General features: G+C 39.7%; 2 protein-coding genes across 8 annotated transcripts in view; one reads left to right on the forward strand and one right to left on the reverse strand.

Moving 5' to 3' along the window:
- The window catches only part of gabra6b (gamma-aminobutyric acid type A receptor subunit alpha6b), a 32,132-nt gene extending 26,952 nt beyond the window's left edge, over positions 1 to 5,180 (reverse strand). For 2 of the 4 annotated variants that reach the window (XM_088280502.1, XM_088280503.1), the window contains exons 1-6: positions 4,931 to 5,179; positions 4,686 to 4,810; positions 4,153 to 4,220; positions 2,327 to 2,547; positions 975 to 1,057; positions 464 to 607 (exon numbers count right to left, since the gene is read on the reverse strand). In XM_088280502.1, the coding sequence (XP_088136628.1) occupies positions 464 to 607; positions 975 to 1,057; positions 2,327 to 2,547; positions 4,153 to 4,220; positions 4,686 to 4,810; positions 4,931 to 4,965 (676 nt within the window). In that variant the 5' untranslated portion in view covers positions 4,966 to 5,179. Of the gene's footprint in view, positions 1 to 463; positions 608 to 974; positions 1,058 to 2,326; positions 2,548 to 4,152; positions 4,221 to 4,685; positions 4,811 to 4,930 lie in introns of all 4 variants that reach the window. The other 2 variants (XM_088280501.1, XM_088280500.1) reach the window with 2 other exon arrangements.
- A 14,104-nt stretch (positions 5,181 to 19,284) lies between these two features.
- The window catches only part of gabrb2b (gamma-aminobutyric acid type A receptor subunit beta2b), a 50,030-nt gene continuing 48,051 nt past the window's right edge, over positions 19,285 to 21,263 (forward strand). The window contains exons 1-4 of one of the 4 annotated variants that reach the window (XM_088278926.1): positions 19,285 to 19,758; positions 19,913 to 20,010; positions 20,283 to 20,350; positions 21,092 to 21,160. In XM_088278926.1, coding sequence (XP_088135052.1) covers positions 19,679 to 19,758; positions 19,913 to 20,010; positions 20,283 to 20,350; positions 21,092 to 21,160 — 315 coding nt within the window. In that variant the 5' untranslated portion in view covers positions 19,285 to 19,678. The remainder of the gene's footprint in view (positions 19,759 to 19,912; positions 20,011 to 20,282; positions 20,351 to 21,091; positions 21,161 to 21,263) is intronic. The other 3 variants (XM_088278927.1, XM_088278928.1, XM_088278929.1) reach the window with 3 other exon arrangements.

Consider the following 21,263-nt stretch of genomic DNA (forward strand, 5'->3'; position numbering starts at 1 on the left):
AAAAGGTCTTGAGGCACACCCGACTGTACCTCATAATTATCAATGATCAACTCTTGGTTGGGCTTGACCCTTACTTACCTTGATCCAAATTGTTCATCTCATCATTGCTCATCAGAACGGTTGAAGCAAGAAATTTTAGTTTCTGTGTGTGTGTGTTTCTCACTGAAGTGCACAAAGACAGGTTCAGAACTTAAAAGTCCCGAGATCAATCACATCAAAACACGTTGGTTAACTTGAATAGAGATTGTGATGCCGGTACTCTCTTAGTCCTGACCTCACGTGGATGGATAAATGAGAAAAAAAAATGAACTCCAGATTTTGTTCCGTTGTCATTTCCTTTAAGTGTTCAAAACCTGGGCCATAGAAATTGTGAGTTCATGTATGTGTCATGACCAGATCGATCCAGTACTTGTGTCCATAAACCTTACAACCTTAAAATCGTTTCGCAAGGATCTTTACTCACCCGTATTGGACTTCAGCCTTTCACTTGACACTCTCTGACCGATGAGGTCATATTGCAAGAGACTGGATGACTCCTGCGGCACCTCGACGGAAGACAGAGGACCTTTCTTCCATGTGTACATGATCTCACTGACAGGGTAAGCATCTGCAGGGAATGGATCAAGAGGGCTTTGAAACATTTAACACAAATGCAATTTGGGCAGTTTTAAAGAAGAAATCGGAGAATTTTAATGTTATGAGCAATCTAAACATACTGGCAAAGAATCTGCCATTCAAACAATGAATCCCAACTGTTTTTTTTTCTTTGCTAATTAGAAGCCTGCAAAAGTGACACATGATGACAGACTCCGAGCTGCTTAAATGAGCTGCGCGTTTCAAATTGACATCTATGAAGGGTGTCCTGTCAGCCAGTCAGTTAGTCAGTGACACAGTGATCATTTGAGAGTGGCACCAGCTGTCACAGAGACTTCACAAAACAACAACAAGAATGAAAAAAAAAAAAAACAACTCACAGCTCCCAAACTTGAGTGGGCATGCGTGTCCATCCATTGGGAAGTTCATCAGGCGCATGGGGCACTCTGCATTTATAGTTAATCTGTCAGAATAGAGAATAGTTGAGGAGGGGTTTTACTTCATATTTGATGTATTGGGAGTATTTTCAAAGGTTTTCTGTTTGTTGAGAGAATGTAAAGAGTTTGAAAAAGCCTTGGATAAAAATGAGGTATGTGATATCTGATGGCCACATGCGGTATCATAAACCCAAATGCCGGTACAGAAACGAAACTGACAAGAACTGGCAGTTAACACAGAGGTAAACAAACTAAGTAAGCATGATGTGCCATTAAGATTAAGATCAGACGAACGCTTTCCCCCATCAAGGTCTAAAAGGCAGTAGCTATGTCATTGAAGATTTAGATTATGGCTCCTTCACAATGACGGTGGGTCCAATTTCTCCATTCCCATTGGATTGGCATCCAAGTCCTACAATTTCTAATATTATCGGGGCCGAATTCAGAACTGAGGCATGCATCGTCGACACAGATACCAACTATAAAGCCGAATTTGGCTTGATTCTCCACTTTTGATCAAAGTCAGTAAATTTCCAATTTTCTGGTATCTGGAAAAGATAATTTGCTCCGATTGTCTTGTGATGAGGCGTGTGTTAAGAGTGGGTTTTATTTTACTCCAGATCTGCTTCGAGAATCATCATGTCGACAATTGTAAATGGAAACAATTTCAGAAATTACGATTGAAATTCCTGTCGTGCGGCCAACACTATGCTGGACTAATACGGGCTCCGTGATTGTGACCTAAAATTGAACAGTAGCCAATTAGGAGACAACCTAAAACATTACACGTCTATTGTCACACATGGGGACTCTCACAAATTGAAAATTGGTTAGGAAATTATTAACTGTCATGTGTTTAATCAGCTTCACACCATCATAACGACAAGTTCTGATTGGGTGTCTTCAAACTTGTAGTGTATATACGGTCGTATTGTCGATGCGCTTTTCGACAACTCAACATCAAAAGATGCAGAATGCAGTGCATCATTATTTTGGAGTTGAAAAAAAAATCACATTACGCGTTCAGATGTTCCAATTATTTTCAGGGAATCTGAGCCGGTGCCCTCCATCGCACAGAGGGAACTTTATCTTTCAGGGTATCTCTCTTTTTGGAACAAAGCCGTTTGTTTGAATCGCCATCCAAAGGCTGTTTTCACGATCAGATGGCACATATTTTGTTTTGGAATGGCTTTACGCGAGTCTGTGCATCCTTTTTTTGGATGCTTTCTTCGTTTGATCCGCTATCCAGGGCTCCATCCGCCACTCTATTCTGGTCTTGGCCACGGCAATGTTACCTCATGGTGTAGAGGATGGTTCCGTTCTGCATGATGCGGAACAGCTTGTTGGGGGTGGTCATGTTGTGAGAGATCGACCTCTTGCCGTTGCGGAAAAATGTGTCTGGCGTCCAGATCTTGCTGACCATGAGGTTGTTGAGTCGCAGGATCTCGATGGGGCCCTCGAATTTCAAACGCTCGTCGATCCATGTTTGCCGGAAGAACACATCCATGGTGTATTCCTGTGGAGGATGAGTAGAATTTTTGCTACTTGTTTACTAATGCTTCCGTGGAACTGTACTCGTCTAACCTGCAGAGACAGGCAGATGGGGTGTGAGCAATGGTTTCTTTGGAACTTGCTGAGCAGAGTGCTGCCAATGTGTCTGATTTATGTATTGAATTTTCATATTGGATTATTCATCCTTGGCCAGCATTTGTTCGCATTTCAAAATTTCGGTCATCGCTCGACAATTATTGGACATACATACTTTTGCAACAAATATTGAGCCGTTCAATGTAAAGCACGCTTAAGAGAACTCTAAGGAGTATTAGCACACATTTTAAGTGCGTGATGATGATGATGATATAAAAATGTGTTCAATTTCATCTTCTTATGCCGTCAACTTTTTTTTTACTCATAATTGAATAAATCTAAAGGTTTTTTTTTCTTAAAAACCTCGATTATGAACCAATTTAAGAACATTTCTTCAAGAGGGATTAATCAGGCGCATTATGTTTTTATTTTCTTATATTTATTTCTGTGTTTATTCATTTTTTGCTGACTGACAAAAAGGCATACAAAAGGCATGATTGGCCCATTTTGAAGATCCACTGATTCTTCAATTTCTTCCTTGTCAAATTATATGCAGACTATAATGGCAATGATCTAATCCCAAAAAAACATTAATCATTAATTGTTTTAATCATGCTGTGATGTGTATTTTTGATTGACACTGGGCAGGCGGTTTTAATTTAACAATGTCTTTATCATGATCATTGTACTTTGCACTGTATCATCTTGGGTGCTGTTTTGAATGTGTTGCACCTCTTGTATAGCTAAATAATTCACGTTCTATATTGGAAACACATCTTTGCAACATACAAGCACATTGAAAAAAAAAAAAAAAAAAAACAGCATTGAGGGCAAATATTGCCAAGTATCTTTTGGCTCGCGAGTGCAAATTTATTCCTCAAAAATAACTCTCACCTAGCATGTCTGATTTGATGTCGATAGTTCGGACAGTAAGATGACTGTAAGAACTGTAAAAAAAAAATCATAAATAAATACAAAATTAAATAAAATACCCACAAATATTAGCGCAAGCTTCCATCCTGACAGTCTTAAATAAGAGTCAATCCTGGACGATTTGAGGTTAAATGTGTAACTTCACTGCCCTGGAGAGCTGTTTTTTTTTCCTCTCATGCCTCTCTAAATAGATCCGTCACCATCATCATCACCATCATCATCATCATCACACGGCAGTCTAAGGCTTTAAAGACTCCACGAAAAGCCTTGAGCAGCAACATCACGTTCAACCGACATATAGCTCTCGGCCTATCCCATGTCAAGTGTAGCCAGCAACCTATCCCGTCCCAACATCAGCCACATATCTCCCTCTCTCTAACGGGGGGGATTGTCAGCCAGATTAAAGTCCGACTAAGCTGTACTAATGACATCTGCCCAAATGCTGGAATAATGAAGGCTAGGACTTGAGTTACCAAGGGAAAAAAAAAACAACAAATAGTACACATTTGCTCTCGTGTTTATACACAATGACGGGGCAAGACGACACACGCATGTGCATGACAAGCAGAATGAATTAACTTTGTGATGCTTGTTTACATACCATCTCGACATCTGAAACTGGTCCAAAACTGGTGACAAAGATGTCCGTTTTGACTTCTGTCACTGGACCTACAGCACAGACAGTCAGGATTTTTTTTTCTGTTTGCCACAAAACACTCTAAACTATATGTTACGAAAATGATAAGATAAAAAAAAACACAAAGATAGTAGTGTATATTTATATCCTGTATATATTTATGGAGATATCTTCAATGAAAAAAACTAAATGTCTGACTTGATTGTAGTGATTTTGCAGTACATTTCAGTTCTGTGTACTGTATTCTCAAAAGGACTCGACTACTGGATTTGTACTGCTTTATTGCATGCTATTTCTGTGCAATATTTCCACTTTATAATTCATGAAATATAATTTTCACGCACACAAAAATGGCTATGTGTGATATAATTGCCCAAATTTCACACCACGCAAAGTCACAGTCACACCCAGCACAGAAACCAAAACTTAACTGAACTTTTATCCACTACAACAACAGCCCAGGAATGATTTGTGATGAATAATGTTTTAAAGCATACCTCCAAATCCAGGTCGCAGCCTGTTGTCGTAGCCGTCCAGTAATCTATCCAATATGCGCGTGATGTTGTCCAGATAGATACTGCTCTCAGTGTGCTGAGTCCCCCAAACACTGCATCCGCTGTAACTAAAGCACATGTGTATAAAAAAAACGAAAAACACCTTTCAAAAATCATAAAGGAGTTTAGCAAGTGGTGCAAAAACAGCGCGCTCGTCGTGCGTAAAAGTCCGAGAGTTTGCGACTCACCATGACAGAAAGAAGCACGTCAAAAGGAAAGCCATTCCTTGTACTATTTAAAAATACAAGTACAGAAATCCGAGGTCAGCTACGCAATCGAGCACATTCCATCATCATGTGTAGACATGATTTATTATTCCAAAATGTGCGCAGCTCTTGTTTTTGAGTTGCGAGGATTTGGCGCGTCGTTACGGTCCAGAGCGACTTGACTTGTTCTCCAGTGCGCACGCCCGCAGCCTCAACCGCGATATTGAGAGGGAAATAAATAAATAAATAAAGAATGAATACAACGCTGAGGAGTTTGGAGAGTGGGGAGCGTGGACGGACGCGCGTAAGGGGAGGGAAGAGGAAGGGGAATTTTGCAAGAACAAGAAAAAGAAGAAAAACAAAATGTTTAGATTGATGGAGATAATCATCTGATAAGAGGAAGTGTTAAAAAGCGTGTACATCCAAACCACGAACATACTGGAGTTATAAACATTATGTATGTATATACTAACTGGCCAACAACATTAGATTCACCTGCACTACCTAATAAGGAGAAAAAAAATAACGTTTGTTCCGACTGTTGAAGAATGTTTGTTTGTATGTGTGTTTATTATTTTAGTTCTTTGGTCCATTTTTTTTTCAAAAACTCCCTGTAATATAGAAAAAAACAAAGAACTGTTTTTAAAAAACTGTAATGACTGTCTGTAAAGTCGTATTTGTGTGCCATGTGGCTTTAATGGGTGTGGCCTAGTTAGTAACAGGAGTTGGAGTCGCTGCTTGGGCTTGCTGTCATTTTTTAGTTGTGTTTGGCTCTTGGCCTTTTGGTAAACGGTAAAGTATCACTACTTCACTTTTGTAGTCTAATCTGTAGTCAAATAGTGAAGGTACCACTCTATCGTTATATGTTTGTTTCGAGCACAGGTGTCAAAACTCAAGGCCCTGGTACCAAATCCAGTCCGCCACATCATTTTATGTTTCCCGCGAATGCAAACTACACCAGCTTCCATTTACTAAAATCTGTATCAGCTTTTTTTGGTATTTTCCTTCTTTTTTTTCTTTTTTTTAGTTAATCATATGGGCCTTGACAAAAATGAGTTTGACACACCTATGCAACAGAGGGAATGCACACAGGCCTTTTGGTTGCTTCACAACTCTGACGTTCAAGATTCAAATCTGGACTCAGACTCACCTGTGTTGAATCTGCACGTTTTCCCCATGGTTGCGTGGGTTTTTCTTCAAGGACTCTGCCTTCTTCCCACTTTCCTTTCTTTGAAGCCTCTGTGTTGTCCAGAAGCACATACGAAAAATCCAGGTCCGTAAAGTAAGAACCCTCGCATGTAAATGAACTTGTAAACCTGCTGTTGAGTTGCGGCTAAAGTCAAACTGCAGGGTAGGGTTTTGACTTTCTGGACCTGGATTTCCAATCTCTGTCCGTAAATGTAATTGTGAGTGCGAATGGTTCTCTGTCAGTTGGTGATTAAGTGGTGAGCAGTCCAGGGTTGCACCTTGCCTCTCGCTCAAAGTCAACTGGGATAGGCTACGGCTCATCAATGATCCTAATGCAGACATGCGCGAAAGAAAATGGATGGACCACAGTTCGTGCCAGTGGGACCTACAATTAGAAAGTTCTCCCTGAAAATTTGAAAAAAATACCATAATGGTTATTATTATCTATCAGCGTATTACAGCATATGAGCTTTTTTTAAAAATCATTATCATTAGTTTAATTCTAAAGCCTTATAATACAGTTACAAGGTTCCGAAATGGCTATGACCACAGAGTATTTCATTTTCTTACAGTTACTGCATTGTTTTGAATACGTTGTGCAACAAAAAGTTCATATAAATGACTGTGATATTGTATATCAGCGTTAAAGTGATTCTCGTGCTGTGGGGATGGCACCTTGAGTTTGAATTTGTGAGCATATTAAACACCAACAATACTTGAATGCATGAGAAGGAAAAAAAAGTCTTCATTGATCAAGCAGAGAGATTATCACGGCGCAGCAATACTTTTTCATTATAACTGCTATCAGAGACATTCGTTATCAAAAATTCATGTGGGGAGGCAGAGAGGGAGAAATATTGGGTGGTCTTCTGACACTGTTCAAATGCGCAGACTGAATACGCAACGTCACGATTCAACTCTCGCTCTCTTTGTGCTCCAAACACTCTACGTATTGAAAATGTACTTTAAAAAATCACATGTGAATCACTGAAGATCAAGATCACAATACATTCGAAGGCTCTTATCACCGCATTGAGTTTGATGAATTGCAAATATTTGTTTTAAGTTTGCCCTGCTTTTAATTGTCGCAATGAGTCCCGAAGCCATACGTTGAAACTAAAAGGTACCCGCATATGTAAATGGAAACACTTTACATCACAGCCTAATCCACCTGAGTAGCTTTTAGCTTTAAAGTAGCACACATTGTCAACACCCACACACACATTCATCCTTGCTTTTTAGGCATTTGCTCCCATTACATGCACACAATCTCTTTAAATTAACCATGCTTGTCTGTTTGCTGCCTCCTTCAGTCTGTTTGTTCCTCTTCAATCTTCAATTGCAACATATATATATATATATATATATATATAAAACAATGTAATAATAATATAATAATGTTAATAACAATGTAATATAACAATGTTACAATTATAACACATGAACAAACAACAGCTCTAACAAAGTCAAATATACTTTTGAAAAAAATAAGATAAAATCTATGTTTTGGTGAGATGTTTTGCTGTTACTACGTTTTACTGCGAACTTCGTTTTACGCATACATTAATTAAGAAGGCTTAAATCTTACTTTAAAATGCTCGCTGTACAGTTCATAAATGTTTTATGTTGGCAGCAGTTTAACCCTCGAAAAATATATTCTTTAATATCTATTGTATTGTATTGTATCTATTCATTCCTATTGAGGACATTTTATTGGTATCAAATCAGAAGTCCACTCGCGTCCGCTTCTGCTTTATTATATGGATAAATTACACATATGTCTTCTTTAAATGCATCTGCCCGTTTATCCCTCAAGGGGATAAGGACGAAACACTTCAGACCTTAAATTTACTATAATGAAAAATCTGCCACTCGAAATCCTTCAAACAGGTGTATTGATCATTTTGCCTCATCGCATTCATCACTTCCTCTATAATTGGTCTTTTATTTCTAAAATATAAGTTAAGTGAAAAAATATAAATAATGGGAGGTCATTATTTGGCAGACAACACTTTTCATAGAATGTAATCACTACAAGCATTCATTAGACTTAAAGGCGTGCATGGAGATGAGAGGCAACGTGATAATGATGGATTGCATGGAGGTACGCATCCCCTTCCATGGGAACAATAGAATGAGAAGCAATTCAATTATGTCCATTTGGGAAGTACAATTACTTGGGCGAGATAAGGGGACATGCTTCGGAATCAAAACGATTTTAATTAGTTCATCATTCAAATAAACTGAGGTTTAATTAAACATGACATGATACGCACTCTGCATTTTGATGCAACGCCAGCAGATAGTTTGCAAAAAAGAAAAAAAAAAATCACTGACAGCAGGAGGATTCTCACAGCACAACGAGATGTCATTTTTTATTTTTGTGTGTGCTCAGGGCCATAAATAAAAAATGTTGGTGAAAGACAGACATTGTCTAGTTCGATCTTTTCTCTTCCCTGCTTTTCTCACATATTTGCAGTTCAAATTCATTTTAGTAACTCACACACATCAACCATTGTGCAACATGTGTGTACTTGAAAGTGTATCATTTCTCATTCCTGACCACAGCGCAGCACTTCTATAAATACATGCCAGCTCCCACGTGAGATGGACCCACTGTACTTCATAAGCCTCACTGTGTGGTCGTCATGGTAACAACTTACAGTAGGAGAAACTTGGATTGCGTATGTGCGCGCACGTGTGTGTGTGTGTTTGTCTGAACTTTGAAGCGCTTCACTTGGTTTTGGTCGTCAAACAAAGGGCAGAATGTTTGGATATTGTTTGCAAAAGTGGTTTAAATAAGGACTCTGTAAAAGGTTACAGGCTGCCACTATGATTGGAGGAAAGTTGTCATGTGGTATTTCGGTGCGTTAGAAAAAGGGAGTGCAAGGCCTACCTGGCCTATTTGCGTGACCACCGACTGACTTTCCGCAATAACATCAGCGACCACAACTACACCCACTTAATTCGAAAAACTTGTTTTCCCTACCTCATTATTGTTTTTACCCAAAATAAACAGTGGTGCTTTAAAATGGTTCAGCCATCTTTAGTACTCGCACTGCCTCTGCATCACGAGAAATGGCAGCGGCAGTTGCCATGGAGACAGAATCATATCATCGCAAGATAAAGTAAATGTTGAATTTCTTATCGAGGGGTAGATTGGTGTGTGGGTGCAATATCTTAGCTGACCCTGTGCTAAACTAAAAGGACGTGTATTACAATGTAATACACTGCAACTTCCTGCAGTAAAAGGCAATAAAGGCAGTTTTAAAAAAGAAATTACTACGACTTATATCACTTTTTTTATTTTTATGTGCTACTTTGTCCCATGTTCTGAAAATATCTTAAATGACTAAATTACCATCAGGTGAGAATGAAAGTGCGAAAGGGGTTTATTCTTCATGTCCCCTGTGATTGACTGGAGGACATTACAGGGTCACTCTTCTCACCCAAGATTTCCCAAAAATAATTTAAATTATAACTTGAACTTATAACGCAAAAGTGACTTTAAAACATTTCTAATACATTTATGGACACACTATGACCTTTTCTGACCCCATTTCAATATCTAATAGCTAGTAGAGAGCTTTTTATTTATTTATTTATTTATTTATTTTCATTATTTTTGTTTTGGAGTTGGCTGTTGCTCCGAAATACACGACACTTTCAACTGAGTTGTTTTTTATATGCCGCATGCAGTCCTTTCAAACCACTGCAAACAACAAGCACATTTTATAAATGCATTTTATTTGATGTCTCAGTTAGCGTCTCCGTGAGTACCTCGTAAATCGTCCAGTGTGTGCAGATGCAAATACATGAGTAATATAGCTTATTAAAAATGTATCGAGTGTACAGGATATTTGCATTCGCAGGGAAACGCTTGCGGATGAAAACTCATTACAGGAAAGCCTGAAGAAGAAACGTTGCCATTTCCAGACCTGCCAATCAATTTTCCACCACTTTTTGGAGAAAACTTTTTTCATATGGACTCAGCGGACCTATGAATTTCAGGCAGTGAGAAAGTGAGAGAAAAAAAAAACTTGAACAGCATACTGCTCTCTGCCAACATCTCCCAGTGAAACCGTGTAAAGAAGACAGAGCACGAGCTTTGGTGAATAATGAAGAACCCCAAGATAAGGACTCAATACCCTAAATTGTGTGGTTTTTTTGCGTGTGTGTGTGTTGCTGCCCTTCCACCTGTATAGCTGCATCCGGTGCGGTTTTCCCTCCTTCCGAGTGCTGCAGGAGATATACTGTCCACCGGCGGTGACACTTCCTTGCTCCCACTTCCAATTATCACCCTCATCATGCACTTTTTTTTAAAAAGGTTATCCTCATCTCAGTGAGGTGGAAAAGGGGCAAAGTAGTATGCCATGCTCTCTTTTCCCCCCAGCCCACTCCTGAGAGATACCTTTGATATTTTACCTTCAACGAGGGCAATGGCGGTGTCGCTGGGCTAATTTGGCTATCAGTGGGCTGCACCAGTGTTTCCCAACCCTTTTTGAGCCAAGGCACATATGTTACATTAGCAAAAATCTCAGAGTCTACCAGCGAACTAAAATGTCATGAAAACAATCCTACTGTCAGGTTGAAATTCCACACTAAAATCATCCAAGCATGCTTCTGTGTCACACATAAAGTTGGAACACTGTAGAGAGGAACAAGATAATTTAAACTTTTTTCCCCCCAAAAATGTGCCTTATAAGCTGTCCATAACTCAATTAATTTGTTATAAATGCTTTCAAGAGGGCCTCACAGTGCAGAGGTCGTGGGTTCGATTCCGGCTCCGGCCATCCTGTGTGGAGTTTGCATGTTCTCCCCGTGCCTGTGTGGGTTTCCTCCGGGTACTCCGGTTTCCTCCCACATTCCAAGAACATGCATGGCAGGTCAATTGAACACTCTAAATTGCCCCTGGGTATGAGTGTGAGCGCGGATGGTTGTTCGTCTCTGTGTGCCCTGCAATTGGCTGGCAACCAGTTCAGGGTGTATCCCGCCTACTGCCCGAAGATAGTTGGGATAGGCTCCAGCACCCCCCGCGACCCTTGTGAGGAGAAGCGGTTCAGATAATGGATGGATGGATGGTTTTCAAGAGGAGAGATTAACACGAACAACTAAAATAATGTGGTTGTGCAACTTTGCACACCCTCTTACTAATACAAATAGCAGTCAGATATTTGAACTTGATTTGTGTTTCATCAGAGCCACTTTAAAAAGTGGCTCCCATTTAAAATGAGTTTGGATGTGATTGGTTAATTCTGTACACAGACATCCTTCTTATAGAAAGGTGTGCAGATTTATGCAAGCACATTATTGCAGTTGTTTATTTGTATGTACCCCCTAAAAAACATACATTGATACATATATATATATATATACAATATACATTGTAAATTGTACATTATAAATTGTACTCAAACAACATGAAATCAACACGTGAATTTATTGTTAATTTTTCTTCAGAGGAACTGCAATTATTGCCCAAAATATTCCAGTTGAAATTGACAAAAAAAAATCAGTTTGATTTCAATGTGTGCAACCTTTGCACTGAGAGCTAAGGAAATAAGCACATGATGCCAAAAGCCAATTTCATATAAACCAGATTTATTTTATTCAAGTTAGAATTTTAGTTGCACTACTTACTGTAAATAACTGAAATATAAATGACTGAAATAAAATACTGAGCACACATAAGGTGATATCTCATGCAAGTCCATGCTTGCATGATGAGCTAGCGTGAGATGTGGTGGTGTATGCCACAGTCTCCATGGTTACTGCTAATGGAAAAGTAGAGGGTCAATGTCAAATTAAAGTCACCGGCGCCGCGGTGGTGCAAGTTAAACCCTGTGCTGCTGTGCCGCCAAACTCAGTTGAACCAATTAAAAAAATGAAACCACTCAAGATGACACCTTATTTGCCTTATATACATGCAGGTGTTAACTATTAACCTAAAAATATCCACTGCTTTTTCTAGTTTTCCACTTGAAATTCAAGAAAGTATGATAGTCATTCTGCATCAATTCTGCGAAGACTGGGTGAGAGACGGCGACGGCGAGAACTGGTTGCCAGTTAACAGCATGGCGAATATAGATGAACAGTCTTTAATGAACCGAACATGAATGCTTTTGATGTTGACTCCTCATCTTTAAAAAATATCAACTTTTGACGCCATTTCAACCTCAAAGTACTAGCACAGAAGTATTAGGAAAAGAGATGGTGGATTGGAGTCTTACGATTTGGACTCGAGTCGCTGATTTAATGACTTGCGACTTGCTTGGCAAAAAGTTCTGAAAGACCCAACTTGATTTTGACCGGCACTCCATGATTTTATGCCCTTCTAATCACATTTAAAATGATATTTTATAACAGTTTCCCTTTTTGTTTTTGAAATATTTTTTTTGTCTGTGTCATGCAAGCCACTAATCCGGGAACTCCAGTTACCATGGCTCTGTCTCGTGGAGTGACTCACACTTAAATGAATACAGTTCAAGTAATCGGTTTTTGGTTTGATGAACCAGGGAAAAAGACGATAGCAACATTTTGAATATGAGACGCATCTACGACATTTGCATGAATCTGTCAGACCTCTGCACGATAGCTGTGTGAACTGTGAAACCAAGACAGCTAGGTTAGCTTGAAAGTTTAGCTCACCAATTGCTGGTCAAATATGAACAAAAAATGATGTCAGTTTTGCCTTAAATTGAGAAGACAATAAAGTCAAAGATTAGACATTTACGGAGACTGTAATCCTGAAATTATACCATCAAAAAAGTCACGATTTAAGCATTGTGTACACATAGACTCCATTTTGTGTGGCGACTTGACTTGCTCGATTTTATTCCACAGTAAATCGGGACTTGCTCGGAACTTGAAGATTGTGACTTGAGACTTTCTTGTGATTTACTCTCCCCACTACCTATTGTGCGACCCCAGGTTGTCACAAATTTAATAACAGAGGTTATGTTTCATTCTTAGTAACTTAACATGTTGACAGCAGAAATTGCTATGCCATCTAAACGTTCGAACAGAAATGCTTAAGGCGTTGCCACGCACAACATCCTGTTTTTTTGTTTGTATCCTTTGGGTGTCTTGATAAAAACCTGACCAAGACGTTATTTCTGTAAGATACGCAGCAACTGTTTTATTAAGGGCTGGAAATATGCACAATATATCTCCTTTCACCTTTGTTGTCTGCAGGGAGTGACACTGTCGAAAGAAGCCAACAACCTCATGTTTCGCCATCAAAATCATCACGTCAGATGCCAGCCAGCTCTCCTGAAGGGAAGCTTTTTGGCAGAGGCCCACAAATCATCTCTCTAGTCCCCTTCTTCCTCCTCTACCCAACTGTGTCCAAAGATGATACTCCCGTCAGCGCATGTGGTTGCGAAAACGACTATGGCAGTGGGTGAGTACCAACAATCTGTTGCCTGAAGGACATGACAACCTTGAAGCGGAAGCAGGTGGCGCCCCCTCTGGAGAAGATAAGGAGATAAGGCCCAAATGTTGTCTGACAGGCTCGCTTTATCCCGTTTATCCCTGCTTCAGCGCTCCAAACCTGACATTATTCCTGCGACAGGTGTATACTCAGAACAACCACGGGGAGTAAAAAAAAAAAAAGCACACATCAAGGGCTCTTTTGAAGCTAAATGTAGCGTATGTGCTAATTTCTCTTCTCAGGTGAACAATAATGGGAGGGGAGCAGCCGGTGAGCATAGCACACTGTATTATGGATCTACAATGAAAAATTCATGAGCCTAATTGCGGATGAAAGTATCTTGATCATCACTTCAGTGAATGCAGGAAAAAGGCCTGCCGTGCGTATATTGATCTTTGAGCGGAAGAGTAATGGATGTAAGCATGGTTTAACAACAAAAGGTTGACATTTGCGTACACAAGACAAAGTGGATGTAAGGTCAAAGCATGAAGCAGGTAAATGGAACAAATTGTTTCATTGGAAAACAGAATTCCATTTGGATTTCCTTTGCCAGAAAATAAAAAAATAACTATTATTGGTCTGTGTGTTTAACATATTTCCTCAAATAGAAAAACGAGCGCCTCCCTCAAATATGTGCTTCCTTTTTAATGCCGGGTAAAACAATCTGCAACTTCACATCTTAATTCAAAGGTTGACAAAATGCCCATTCAAACTCTGTTGCTATCCACAACAGAAGCACCTATTAAAGCACATAAACAGACAGTGGAGACTTCCCGCATATTGTAAACAAGTTCCCTACACTGTAGTCTAGATGCTCACATGTTTATGTTGAAGGCGTCTTCAATGATGATTGGCATTCCATAAACTCTGACATGTTGTGTATATTTCTCCCAGTTTTCTGCAGTCCTTGCCATTTATTTTACTTGTTATTAAATTAATATCCCAATAGATTCCCAGTTGTTATGTCGCAGGCTGCGTATTTAAAACAGATTACTTGACAGAAAATTTTTAATTGTGTACCACATTTTACAGACAGAAGGCCTTGTTTGCCGCAGTAACACATGCGCCCAGATTTTGTGCATTTTTAGATTTCAAGTGGCATTATGTAGGCTCACTTTTATTTAGGAAGTAAATAAAGGATTTTTTTTTCCCCAAACACATGAACTTTTCGTAATTAAACTTGGATGGGTGGATGATATGCACTGTTACATGTTAAACAGATTTAAATGTCAGGCACAGGGTCGTTTGAAAGTCACAGTCACGGCGGTGTGGGAGGCGAGTGTGGTTTTTGGCCGTGCTTGTGCTTTGGCGTGCGGCCCCACTTGGATGACAAACACACAGTGGGCCCCTGGCAGGTAGGAGCAGACCAGGTGTAAACTCCACAGTAAAGACCCACCAGGCGCCGCATAGTAAATCTCTTCACACTTTCCCTGTGGGGCCTGACTGCAATGTGTAAATGCTGCCACGGCTTCACTCATTCAACGCAGCTTATTTGGCAGGTTTGGACAACCGACTTTGCAATATCTAAGTCGGGAAACAAATATCCGTGTATGTGTGTATGTAGCCCGCCTCTTTCCCAATATCAGTCGTACTAGGTTTCAGCTTACCCAAGGACAAGCACGTGAGAAAATACCCAGCTACTAAGTAAATCAACATAGTGATATAACCTGTCCATTTTTTACCAAAATTCTGTATTGGTGAGTTTTTTTGGGGTGCGGAAAGGTAATTAAAAGAATACATTCCCAGGTCAAAATGTTTCTTTGTATTCGGTAACCTAATAGTGTGCCGATAGCAAGCCACCTTATGTTGAAAATAAGGTCACCATTATATGAGAAACAGCTGCACGTATATTGCAGTGCAACAATAAACATTAAACTAATGACCCTCTGACATTGTCAGTCAGTAAATACCGAATGCAGTGCTGTATTATAAGGCTGAAATTTTAAGAAAACACTTTGGATCATGCAGGTGGACCTAATGTTGTGTGTTTATCAAATTTTGCTGGCTCCAGTATACCAGACTAAAATACCAACCTATTGCTCAGCTTTGTGCAATGACGTCAAATGAACCATTATTTTGAATTTTAAAAATGACAACGGTAAAATTGGAAAAGTCCAGTGAATGGATAATTTGTGTGATTTACATTGACTGTCAAGTTAAGAGGTAATTTTCCCGTTTTAAATTGACACCCAAATTGTAGCTGCAAGACTAATCTCCCTGCAATTTGTCATCGCTCCAATTTATGTAACGTAATGGCACTAAATAGCATATTGCATTTCATTGAAATGGACTCTTTTAAATATACTGACACCGGCAAGTTGTATGAAGATTATTTGTTTTTTAAATCCTCCAGTTGCTTCTCCTCTGAAACAATATCACTTTTAAAAAAAGGGGGCTCAACGCCCGGGCATCTTCCACTGATCCACAATTTCCTCCATGACTGGAGTTTGCCTTCCACAATGATGCTCAGCTTTGCGTGTGTAGCCAGTGGAGCTTCACCACATACTGCCCGTCTACATGGATCCACCCTCTAAAGCCCGAGGCACTCGGCAGTGGCAGCGTGCCTTTTGCAGTGTTAAGACATGCTTAATGCACTATGCGTATACAGGCCTGGATGTATGGCAATCGATGTACTGGTGCTCGGATGTGAAGACACACCCGTCACAACACTGTTGTTCAGAATGTCCTGATTGGTGCCCATTAAGGGGTATTCATTTAATCCTTTTTATTATTGGGATTGTAGTTTGAATTGGAGTGGAAATGCATGCGGAACTGTTTCCAATATGCTGACCAACTAAAATACAACCTCCAAGAAAATGGACACTTTATTAGGTAGGTTATCGATAAGCTGGTAGTACAACTTCCAGTAACTTTAGATGTGTTGCTAATATTCTGACGCCCTTGTTTAGTAATTTGTATTGTGTTCACACCCTCAACAGCGCAATCTGCCCATTTTTAACGGTGTGTAAGGCCCAGTCCAGCCCACCTTCACACCATTACAGCCTTGAAAACAATTTGTTTTTTGGGAAATGTCCTCAGGAAATTTTTCAAACTGCCTTAGTCTCTACACAGGCGATCAACTACACAGACAGTCAGACATATGCTGGGGAAAAAAAATGCCAATTTTTCCAAACTAGTAAAACAGGTAAACATTGGTGGTGTCAAATTATGACAATCCTTAGGAATTGAAAAATCTAAGTATTTGGACTCAAAGAATATTTTAAAACAATTGATTAACACATTTAACTTTCTTTCCATTTTGTGAATTATAAGATTGCCGGGGAGAACTCTGTTAACTTATTTTTGTGTTCAATGTCGCCATTGGACTTTTAATTATCTGGCAATTTAAGCTTTACTGTCACTATGCCTCACCTCTATCACAATTTGATTTTGTAGTTTTTGTGCCATGATGGAGAGGATCAGTTCATTGTCATTTGCTTGTAAAGGCACAATTTGGCCAGCAATTTGCTTACCACGACAACAAAACGGCCATCATATCCCGTAAATTGTGTTTTTAAACGTAATTTTGTTACAGTATAAAACCAAAACAGGAAACCTTTTTTTCCGTACAATAATAAATTCTATCCACTCCAACTAATCTAAATCTGTTATCTGAGCTCGATCTTGTGAGGTTTGCAAGCTGAGCCATGATTGGTCGTTACCCGAGCTCTGAGCAACCTAAATGTCATTTTCAGTTGACAGCAATGGGTAAAATGGCTGCCTGAGTGCGATGAATATAAACGGGTGGATTTTGCTGCTTATTCAACAAACACAATATTAATCAGAATACAGTTCGAATCAGAATACACCACATCGGACTCAGAGGCTTTGGACATCCCCAAGGGCACTCATAAAAGGCGCCATTGCCAAAAAAGAAAAAGCACAAATGGATTTATCCCGTGAGCGTAATGGCTGCAATGACCCAGCATCTTCCGTTCTTGTATTTCGCCACCATCGTCCACGTAAACAAACGGCACCTTTGAGCAACGTTCTGCTCGGAAAGGCCTAGCGTTATTCAAATGTGCCGCTCAGTTAGTCGGAGTCCAGCCTGATAAACTGAGAGTAAACAGCTCTGGTCAGAATCTGTCAGCAGACCGGGCTCAGCCACCCGACAGGCACGACTTGCTCAGCAAGGCGAGGACCGAACATTGGCAAATAAAATTTTAAAGTACTTTAAAATTTGTCTCAAAAAAAAAAAAAAAAAAAAAACTTTGACTTGAATCCCGTGCTGTAATTGGACAAAGCGAAAGTTAATCCTTGATTACTTCCGGCAGCAGCGCTTCATTATTCTTATATTTAGTTTAGGTATGCCAATTATATGATAAAAATTCTACCAGCCAACGTAACATCGTAATCGTCCACTGCCGGATGAAACATTGGCTTCGCACATTTTTCTCACAGCCTGTTTATAGTTACATTTGTTGTTTAACAAGTATTTAGAAGTTTAAATTTTGGCTAGGGCTGTCAAAATTAAAGCATTAACTCAGGTGATTAATCCAAAAAATGTTAACTCAGTTAAATATTTTAACGCAATTTACTTCAAAAATAATTTGCATACTTTGCAAATATTGTGCCATATTAGCTGTACATCTTTAGCAAGTCTCAGAACAAAACACTGTTCAAGTTACCACTGTGCCTTGCAAACCAACACTGCTGGAGTGTGGCGCTTATGGGCAGTTTTGAGAAATGTTTAGAAGAAAAATTACTGTAAAGAAAGCTATTAGAACAGTCTTTGAATTAAATATACTTCATATTCAGTGATCTTGCATCAATTCCAAGAAATTATTCAAGTAAATATCGGTTACAAGCTTCGAAAAAAATTGTAGTTGAAAAATGTGATTAATCACGATTAATCATCGAATTTTTTTGTGATTAATTAGTTAAAAAAATTAATTACTTGACAGCACTAATTTTGACTGATTCATTGATAGCAGACAATATCGTTTTAGGTTGTTTAGTTACCTGTTTAGTTACCTGTTTCGGCGAGTCTGAAGTAGGTGAAAGACTCGCCGAAACAATATAATTAATAATAAGAAGACAAAATGAATAAGTGTTTAGAAGGTGGGGTACTTTGTCCGGGAGTCGCAACTGTCTAATAGAGGCGTAAATCCCACCAAAATAAAAAGTAGAAATAATAATTTTATAATAATAATAATAATAATAATAATAATAAAGAAAGTCACTGATGGTGTAGTGGTACACTCGCCCGAGTTGTGTGCGGGCAGCGTGGGTTCAGTTCCCACTCAGCGACGGTGTCTATGTCTACCCTGTGACTGGCTGGCGACTAGTTCAGGGTGTAGTGCGCCTTTCGCCCCAAGTCAGCTGGGATAGGCTGCAGCCCCCTCCCACGACCCTGTTCAGGATAAGCGTTGTGGATAATGACATGACATAATAATAAAAAGTCTACCTTTACTTCAAATTTTTCACTTTTCAATGGTTTTCCGGTCTCCATGAAGTGCAATCAAGGGGTTACTCTAACATGGGGATGCATAGAACATATGATGAATATATATTTCTTTTATTTCCACTTTGAGCATACGGCATTGTCTCAAGTTACTGAATAGTTTGTACGTTGACAGCAATTTACAAACACATAATACCAGAATTGGATAGCTTCTATGTATGAAATAAATTTTATTTAATCTATAGATGGCAGGGTTGCTTAAATCAGGGTTTCAACATCTTATTTACCTTCATTGTATGTGCTTATTGAAATAGTTCAAAAAATACAGTACATTAAAAAGTAGAGTACTTGATTGAATGAAACGTGAATGAACATAGACAAGTGCTCATTCCCATGGGAATCCAACTGACAACCTTATCTCAGTCCATCACACTGGAAGATCCCTCACGAGTGACAGTTGAATCCCACCGTTTAAACTCCACCCGCGTCTGACAGTCTGTACACTACACCTCTGTCACAAGCATCATCATCTTCATCTTCATCACCACCATCATCTTCATCATCATCATCAGTCTTCACGTTGTAGTGCAGACTGCGCATGCGCCCGGCATTGGAATTACCGCACTGGCAAGAATAAGTTGAAGCTCGTCTTGTCTTCTCCATAAGGAGGCTGAAAAAAAAAAACACGCCATCAAAAGACGCGAGCATGGCGGTGTTAAGGAGGAGAAGATGGTGGTTTTGTGTCGGGGTGTTCCCCCTCGTAGTGGCCGTGGTGTGCGCACAAAGGTAAGAATACTCCTTTTTTCCCCTCTCCCGGACCAGCAGCAAAGACGGCGTGGAGGAGACTTTGCGCTCCGTGGAATGTTTTGCCATCTTAATCAGTTAATTTGTGCGTGTGTCTCTTGTGTGTGTGTGTGTGTGTGTGTGCGCTCCTCCACAGTGTCGGTGTGAATGATCCGAGCAATATGCCTTTGGTTAAGGAGACGGTGGATAGGCTGTTGACAGGTTATGATATTCGTCTGAGGCCAGATTTCGGAGGTAAATGTTGAGTTGTCACTTTGTGCGCCAATGTTGTGCAAATGCCAACCAAGTGATGTGCATGTGCACGTTACAAAAAAGAAAAAGAAAATACGTGCATGCATTAAAATGACAAACATTCCCCTATTTCAACTTTTCAAATGTGTCAAACGTGTTGCTTTTGCACGTCAAAAATTTATTCTTTGACACATGCGCAATTTGCCCATTATCCCCTTATTACTGACTGCACCACTGTTCCCAATGATTTTTTAATTATTATTATTCCATCGCAGGTGCACCAGTGGGAGTGGGCATGAATATAGACATCGCCAGCATAGACATGGTGTCAGAAGTCAATATGGTAAGTTATCACGGAGGCTGGGCTAATTATCCCTTCGTGGATGCGCGCAAGAGAGGGGAGGGAACGGGGGAGGCTGGCGTGGGGAGATACCCTCCCAAATCCACAGAAGGGGAACCCCCACACTCATGATTTGTTTTGTTTTGTGAATTTTGTTTTCATTAACATGGGATGTTTAACGGCTTAAAAGTTTGCAGTTCATACGAAAGCCTCGCTTGTGTTGACGAGTTTTATTAGAGGTAAACACGCATGAGAACAAAAAATGTCCAATCGTTTCCCAGTCTCCTCTTATGTGACTACATGGGACAATTCTGGTGTCTGACCTGTGTGAGTGTTAAAAAAAATTGGTTGTGTTTTCACGCTTGGTATATAAATGCTTATTATTTATTTATTTATTTATTTTTGACTGGAAACACTGACATGAGTTGAAGTGGGAAATTTTGCTCCATACAAGTGCACCCCCTACTGATGACTTGTTGGAACAGCACCCTTTTCTCCATGGAAGGTCACACAATGAAGCTTGTGCTGTAGTTCCCATCATCATCGTTTGCTACGTTATTTTTTCTTTCTCATTATTGATATTTTTTTTTCTCGTAAATATGAAAATGCCCCCCTGCTGTGACGTGATTTCAGCGCTGGATGTGATATGAGTCATGTTTTGATGTCATGTGGAATATTTTTGGCAGCAGCGAAACCCCCCCCTGAAGGCTTTTTGCTCATGTTGTTGTGTTTGTGCACATGCAGACTGCCTGCTTGAGTGGAGACATGATGCGAAAAGCAGACGATGCCACGTCTATTTGCATCCGGGGGCATGTGAGCGCACACGTGACACATATAGGTGGAATTGTGCTGCCAAAGACAACTTGGGGATTGCCTAGAAGTCAAACACAAGCATTATTTAAGTGGCTTTTTTATG

This window comes from Idiotropiscis lumnitzeri, chromosome 17, assembly GCF_059441095.1.
Source record: "Idiotropiscis lumnitzeri isolate Australia: NSW breed Sydney's pygmy pipehorse chromosome 17, RoL_Ilum_1.0, whole genome shotgun sequence".
Lineage (NCBI taxonomy): Eukaryota > Metazoa > Chordata > Actinopteri > Syngnathiformes > Syngnathidae > Idiotropiscis > Idiotropiscis lumnitzeri.